The following is an 8428-nucleotide window of genomic DNA, read 5'->3' on the forward strand; positions in this document are numbered from 1 at the left end:
ACATCTAAAACACATGATCCAGAAATTCTGAAAACCAAAGAATAGAAAAAGATATTCCTAACCCCCCCAAAAAAAAGCTGGTATACTTATATTAGTATCATATAAAGAAAATTTTAAAGTCAAAGAATGGAAAAAGATATTTCTAACTAAATGAAAATTGGTACACTTAGATTAGCATCATGCAAAGAAAACTTTAAGGAAAAAATATTATTAAAAATAAACAAGGAGGAGCTTCAAGATGGCAGAAGAGTAAGATGCGGAGATCACCTTCCTCCCCACAAATACATCAGAAATACATCTACACATGGAACAACTCCTACAGAACACCTACTGAACACTGGCAGAAGACCTCAGACCTCCCAAAAGGCAAGAAACTCCCCATGTACCTGGGTAGGGCAAAAGAGAAAAGAAAAAACAGAGACAAAAGAATAGGGACCGGACCTGCACCTCTGGGAGGGAGCTGTGAAGGAGGAAAGGTTTATATCACCATTCGTGGAGGCTGAATATAATGGACGCAAGGCGCACTATGACCAGAAGGTTTTTTCACACTTTACAAATAGTTTTCTATTTTAGCTGTGGACGTCATAGAGTCTCATTTGCAGATAGAAGTAGAAACTGTTATCAGGTTCTTCATATCACGTATCCAAATAGAATGCCCAGTCTTTAGATGCTGTCCAATTTCTTTTGGATAAAGCAAGTGACTCCCAGCAGGACCATGTAGATGAGGACGTTCTGTAGGGAGGAGATCACATCCTCGAGCATCTTCCATTTCCTCTCCTTGTCCAGTGTCGTCTCCAGGCTCTCAATACAGAACATTGCAGCTCTGCCTCGCTGTGCCTCAAGCCTGCGTTCTTCTCTCTCTCTGCCTGAAGCTGGGACGGTTTTAACTTCTTCAAACCTCGGTTACTTCCTATGTAGAATAGAAACCATAGTATCTAACTGATTGCATTGTTGTGAATCTTAAATGAGGTACATTCAGAAAGTTTTACCCAGAGATATTAATATGTTCCTCACCACCCGCCCCTTGCTCCTTAACCTCCTAATACCCTTAGGACTAAACTGTCACTTATTACCCTTCCAACAGGAGAGTAAAGGACTAAGACCAATCTATCAATCTCTATCCGATGTCATGCTGTGTCAGATGCTTGCCCTATCTCAGGCATCTGCTCTATTCCCTAAGTGTCCCTGCTCTGGGTCATAGTCTGGGTAATTTAGATGCCAAGCGTAGCAGCCAGGGAAGCTGTATCATGCTTTTCTTTCTGTAGTCAGTGCCGTTGCTATTTCAGTGTTTTGTGTTCACTGAACACCAGATCACTACTATTATCATCATCATTGCAACTGATGACAATAATAAAACAATCTCTTGGGCTTTTGCGGATAATGTCAACTCTTCTCACGCTATCTGGCTGCTTCTGTCCTATTCCCTCTGCCTGACCTAGAACAGATCCCTGAGCTATCTCTTAGCTGATAATCTCTTTCCTAACTCATTTGATTTTACTCACATTTCCCCTCCAGATTTTAAACGATGAACAAGTTCTGTACAGACTCTTCTCAAAACTGATTTAGTTTAGATTCAGTAGCAGTCTTGTGGGATCATGGAGAGACTGCTAAGTTTAATGCCACAATCATCTCAGCTCCTAAAGAGTATTCATTTCATTGTCAGCTGGTGGGAACAGGCGATTGCTGTGGTATAAGGCCGATTCCCTTCAGTAATGAAGCAAGGAAGGCACTGGGACATTTTCATTTCTGAATTCCAAGTGAGTACATATTGTCATTTCAGATGCTATTCCAAGAGCTATCATTTGCTGGAGTGCATCTGGTACCACATTTATTTACAGCATTCTAATTTTTCTTTAAAACTTAGGGAATGTGGGAAGAAACTGAGGTTATTGATATTGGATATGTAGAGCTCAGCTAGTAAGATAAGGCCAAGTAATATTCTCCAAGGGAAAAGTGTTCAATTTCTCATCATTTCTCATACTGAAGATAGCACTGACAAGAATAATTGAAAATAGGTAATGGACAATCAGCCAGAGGGTTGATTTGATAACAAAGAGAGAGTCCCAGGGAGAGAAAATCAAGTTGTAAGGGAGGTGAAGTCCTACCATGTAGTAATAATGGAAAATTGTGCAACTTTTTACTTTGATACTAAATCACCTCTTATCCTGCTCTAAATGAGATGAGGAACACAATTTTCTTGTATAAAAAAATAAAGAAGGGAAAGGAAAATGGAAGAGTTGTGTAAGATAATGATAATTGCCTTGCCTTGAGAAAAAGCCATAATACAAAGGAAAATTGTAACACAATACTGAAAAATGAACCCAATATAATTAAACAAGTAACTGAGGATGGAAAAGACAACCAGAAATCAGACACTCAAAACTCAGACTGAAAATTGTCAACAATAGCATACAATGTTAGAGAAAAGTAGGGTAATATTTTCAAGACATTCAGGGGGGAAACGTGTGAGCCAGGGGTTTTATACGCAGTCCTTCAGTGTTTACAGCTATAGACAAATCCATTTTAACCATGTAAGAACTCGGAATATTGCACTCACAGGCTTTTCCTCAGGAATCTGCCAGAGAACAGTCTTCATTCAATCAAGAGATAATAACAAAGGCCTTCTAGTGAGCATCGTTGCATATATTTAATTATGTCTAAGAGTAAAATAAAGATGAGAGTAAAGGTGGAAGACAGAATGTAAATGTTAAATGTTCTGAGTAAACAGAGATAACATAACTAAAAAATGGGAGAGGAAAGTATAAAGTTAACAAATGTGAAAAAGTTATAGAGAAAGCCTTAAAATATTTATGAAACGTACATTATATTTGAACACATGGAAAGCTATTCCATATTCTTAAAAAGAAAGAATAAACATCATCAAGATGCTAATTCTATCCAAGATAATATACAACCCCAATAAAAATACCAATTTTTAAAAAGACAGAATTAGATAAACTGAATCTAAAGTTTATATGAAAAATATTAATGAAGCTCAAATTACTATGGAGGGAAAAAACACAGGAGAAAAAGGGCAATGGAAAGTAAGGAGACTAGAAGTAATAGATATTAAAACATACTGTATCGCCTCTAATTAAAACAATGTGGACTGTGTATGAATGGACTGCCTGACATTCCAAGGGAACACATAGAAAACTAAAAATTAGACCCAAGTATGTAGGACAATGTATGTATATTAAATCACTGGGAGAAAGAGACATTTTTCAACAACTGGAGAAATATTGAAAAAAGATAAAATTTAGATTCTAGCCTCAAACTATACATCAGAATAAATTCCACTGATTGATCAGATATCTGCATATTTTAAAAATGAAAATTAAAACCCTATATATGTACCAGAGAAAGTGAATTCCTCTATCAACTAGAAATGGAAAAAGCTTTCTTAATTATGACTAAAACATTTAAAGCTATTAAAGAAAATATAAAATATTTGACCTCAAAAATCTGTAAGGCAAAGAAAGAATTAAAAAAAAAGAAGAATAAGAGATTTAGAGAGGGAAGGAAAAGAAGACTTGCTTTGCCACTATAGTCAGTCTTTCCCCTTCCCAATTTGATCTTAAATGGTTGTGAATAAAGAGGCTGGATAAAATGATTTCTAAAGTCCTTTTAATATTAATATTTTAGAATTCTAATATGCTTGAACTACCTAAATACAAGAAAAAGACAGTTATACGCTTGGTTGAATCTTGGTCTTTTTTTCCCTTCTCAATAATCTGAGCCTATCCTTTTAATCTCTTTGCCTAATCATAAAATACAGGCCCTATTCCACTGTTTCTTCTCCTAATAGCCTTCACTCCTTATTCCTCCTCTCAATATGGTGATCCTGCCATTACCCCATGAGTAATTATTCAAATCTCATGGATGAGAATTTCTGTTTCCTCAAACCCTCCCGCATCCAGGAACCTTGGAACTTCAGAGTGAACAGACAACAGTTGATTAAGGCCCCTGGGTTTGTGGGATGAGGGTGATGCAGTTAACTCAGAGCTTTCGCCTTGGGAAAGGTGGTAGGGAAGGAAAGTACCCAGTAGTAGGAAGTAAGTTCCATGACCTTTGACTATGATGTTTATCAGTGGTAGTTTGTGAAAAGAAAGTGTAAGGGGGTGAAGAGGCAGATGTGGAAGAGAAGCAATATTGCTCTCAGAAATAGGAAGCTAACTATAAATTTTATTCTAGATAAATATACAACTTTTAGCTATTTAGAATATATTTATTCCAAAAATTGTTTGAGGTTGCTTAAAATAGAAGATGCATTTCTTTTTCCTTTTTCTATTGAAGTATAGTTGATTTACAATATTGTGTTAGTTTCAGGTATATAGCAAAGTGATTTCGTTTTATATATACATGTATATATATGTGTTTTTTAGATTATTTTCCATTATAGGGTATTAGAAGATATTGAATATAATTCCCTGTGCTATACAGTAAATCTTTGTTGCTTTTCTATTTTATGTATAGTAGTTTGTATCTGTTAATCCCATACTCCTAATTTAATCTCTCCCCCCTCCCTTTCCCCTTGGGTAACCATAAATTTGTTTTCTATGTCTGTGAATCTGTTTCTGTTTTGAATATAGTTTCATTTGTATTATTTTTAGATTCCACATATAAGTGATATCATACAGTATTTGTCTTTCTCTGCCTGACTTACTTAACTCAGTGTAATATTCTCTAGGTCTATCCATGTTGCTGAAAATGGCAATATTTCATTCTTTTTTATGGATGAGTAATATTCCATTATGTATCTATATCTCACATCTTCTTAAGCCAGTCATCTGTTGATGGCTCATCAGCTATTGTAAATACTGCTGCTGTGAACATTGGGGTGCATGTATCTTCTTGAATTAGAGTTTTGGTTTTCCAGATATATACCCAGGAATGAGATTGCTGTATCATATGGTAGTTCTATTTTTAGTTTTTTAAGGAAACTCCATACTGTTTTCCATAGTGGATGCACCAATTTACATTCCTACCAAAAGTGTAGGAGGTAGAAGATTCACTTCTATAGGAAAAAAATCATGTGGTATATGAGATTGAAGGTAATTATATATAAAAGCTTGGATATAAATAGTTTCAAGATTATGTACTTATTTAAGGCATGATACTGTAGCAGCTAAAGCCAAAAAAGGAGAGCTATATTGAGTTATATAATTCCCATTGTCAATTAAAAGTAAGCACATCTTTTTTGAATTAATAGTTCTATTTTATTTATCGATATTTGTTTATTTATTTGAACTCTTTTTAAGAGAGAGAGCTATTTTTTCTATTGCTAAATTCTTTCAATAGTTTACCTGAGGATCCTTATATAGGCATAGGGAAGAAAAGATTTAACAGTGGGTCTGTAACTAGTTTCCTGTCCTCTGGGTTGCTGGAGGGAAGATTGACCTGAACTTGTGCAAACATTGACTTATGGAACAGGAGTCCTTTTAGAAGGGTGTACCTGGTTTATCTAGTTTGAGTCTTGTAAGTAAATCTGAAATTTATGGAATTATGTGCTCCTGCTGCTTTGCTGAAGAATAGGATTTAATTATGTAGCCAGAACAGGTCTATATGATTAATGAGGCATATAAATTCAAGAGACCCCAACTCAGTGATTTCCCTGTGCTTGACTGATACCCAGTTAGATAGCATAACTCTGAAACCAAATGAACTCAGGTGCAGAAATGAGTATTCTAAGAGCTGCATCTGACGTATGGGGCCTCATAGATATTGGTGCTGCTTGCATTATTGTTTTGAATTCTCTGCTAATCATTAATAAAGCTTAAGGCTGAGGAAGACTCTTATTTCATTGATTGATAATTCAGACCTTTGTGATAGTACAGGGATAGTGAACAGTATAAGATACAGCGTCTTCCAGTTTATTTTAGAAAGGATGCTGACACATTCTTCACATAACTATTCCTTATAAACAAACTTCATAGCAGCTGAGGGCCCTCTGTTTCTATAGGGACTCAGATTTCTCTGGGACAAATGTGTGGCTTCTTGGAGGTTCGGCTCAGCTCAAGGCTTGAATATCAGTAACTTAGAGTAATGAATCACTAGCTTGTTTATAGACTTCCTTTCACATACTAGTGGTCTTTACAGGGCTTATTTCAAGAGCTCTGCAGGGATCCATTTCTAGAGAATGCCTGAAGTGTAAGTATTTATTGGATGAAAAAAAGTTTTTAAGATTTAGAAACAAGATGTGAAGTGTTAAAGTTGGCATTGTTATAAATTTTAAAAGATTCTTCTTTTTTTCTATGGTCTGGAGGCAAGACAATTACATATATGATCTATTAACCATTTATAATGATCACTGAACAGCAAATACCAATTCTGGATGAATTGAAATGGAAGTCTGAATCATTCTTTTATGAGTATTACTCGCTTATAAGAGTACTCGGTATATATGCTTTGTATTTATAAATTGTTAGGTTTATAGTACATGTCTATTTTCTAAAACTTAAAAAAAATTTTCCTATTAAATTTTCCTGCTGGATAAAGAAGGTATGATCCAGTGCAAATAAATTTTGTTTTTGCTCCTGGAATACCCCTCATTGTAAATTAACAAATGGTCTTTTAGCTGATTGAGCTGAATCAGTCCCCTAGAGCTTATCACAGTAAATTTATATTTTTTACCTATAAATATGAGTATCAGACCCTGGCCTCATGGGGACTCTACCAGGGCGGAGATACCTGGGGAGGCCCTACCTATAGCTATGAAACTTTCCATCTGTTCTAGGTACACCTAACAGTGAAAACACCTCCTTGTTAGGAAAGCAAAGTAAGGAGGGAGGGGACAAAATAGAATAACTTTAAAAATGGGGTTTGAAAAGAGGAGATTATGGAATCTCTTGAGTCATGGCTCCCTGAATCCCTGAATTATACTGGTACAGTGAATGTATTTTTACATTCTGAATGTAGTGATATTTTACTGGACAGTATTGTCTACATCACACCCAAGGTGATATGTTTAATCAAATCCATTTAATTGGCCAATATTTTTAAATGCCTGTTTTTGCTTAGCACTGGAGCTCTGTGCTAGGGATACAAGATAGTAACAAGATAGTTAGCGCTCCTTCCCTTGAGGAAACCACTATCTCAAGGGAGAAATAGACATTTAATTAAGCACCCAGTTGATTATTTAATTATAATTGTGAGAAATACCTCAAAGGACTGGAGCTCTGTGCAATGGAAAGGTGTAAGCAGATGATCTGATGTGAAGTGAGGTTCAGAGAAGTGCCTTTAATTGCCCAAGATCATACAGCTTAGAAGTAGCAAAGCAGAAATTTGCGTCCAGGTGGAATCTTACTCTGATGCACTACATTTGCTGCCTCCAACTATGCAGCTAAAAAGTGCCATGTGAGCAAAAGGAATGGTGCGTTGGTCTTCCACGACTGCTGCAGCAAATCCCCACAAATTTAGTAGCTTATCTTAATTTCTCTAGGTTAGAAGTCCAACACTTCTCATGGGCTAAAATCAAGGTGTCGGCAAGTCTGTGTCCCCTTCTGAAGGGTGCAGGGGAAAATCTGTTTTCTTGCAGAATTTTCCATCTTCAAGAGGTTGCCTGCATTCTTTGGCTCATGGTCTCCTTTCTCCCTCTTCAAAACCAGCAATGATGAGCTGGATCCTTCCCACATCACATCACTCTGACATACCCTTCTGCTTCCTTCTTCTACTTTTAAGGACTTGTGATTACATTGAACCCATGCAGATAATCCAATATAATCTCTCTATTTTAAAATCAGCTGATCAGCAAACTTAATTCCATCTGTAACCTTAATTCCACCTTGCCATGTAAAGCAACCCATTCACTGGTTCCAGGGATTAGGATGTAGGTATCTTTGGGGGCCATCCTTCTACCCACCACAGAAGGCGTATTAATTGTGGCTCAAGAGTGGAGGAGTCAGAGATGGTGTTTGGTAGAAGAGTCCATAAATAGGAAACTGGAACATCATGAACAGACATGGAAAAGAGTTTCAAGTATGATCAGAGAAGAGTAGTAAATTTGATTGTCTTTCTTCTAGACCATAGTCACTCTAGTGGGGAGGCTGTGAAAGAAATACAGTGGATGCTAGTTAGAATAGTTAGGGTAGACCAGGTAATAGTGGCCTTGATTAGCAAGTTATACAGATGGGGTTTATCCCAAGAGCAGTGGCGAGGCACTGAAGAAGCTCAGCAAGCCGCAGCATGGTCAGCCTCTACTTTAGTTTCATCCCCTCTCAGATATAGATGGAAAAATGTTCTCCTCTCTGACCCACTAGAACCATATGCAGCCATGAGCCTGGCTGCATGGCAAACAAGAGGGTTCTGAGTAGCACGCTCTTTTCAAGACACCTCCAGCGTATCAGGAAGGAAGAAGGGGCCCCTGGAATCAGCACTGGCCACCCAGAGACTTCCTTACTTTGACGATGGAATCTCTTCACTTTTTATG

General features: G+C 36.9%; 1 protein-coding gene across 1 annotated transcript; it reads right to left on the reverse strand.

Moving 5' to 3' along the window:
- Positions 1–663: 663 nt before the first annotated feature.
- On the reverse strand, positions 664–816 carry LOC116759374 (mitochondrial import receptor subunit TOM5 homolog). Its single transcript, XM_032643057.1, has one exon. The coding sequence runs from the start codon at positions 814–816 to the stop codon at positions 664–666; it is 153 nt and encodes a 50-aa protein (XP_032498948.1).
- Positions 817–8428: the final 7612 nt, after the last annotated feature.

Source organism: Phocoena sinus, chromosome 9 (assembly GCF_008692025.1).
Source record: "Phocoena sinus isolate mPhoSin1 chromosome 9, mPhoSin1.pri, whole genome shotgun sequence".
Lineage (NCBI taxonomy): Eukaryota > Metazoa > Chordata > Mammalia > Artiodactyla > Phocoenidae > Phocoena > Phocoena sinus.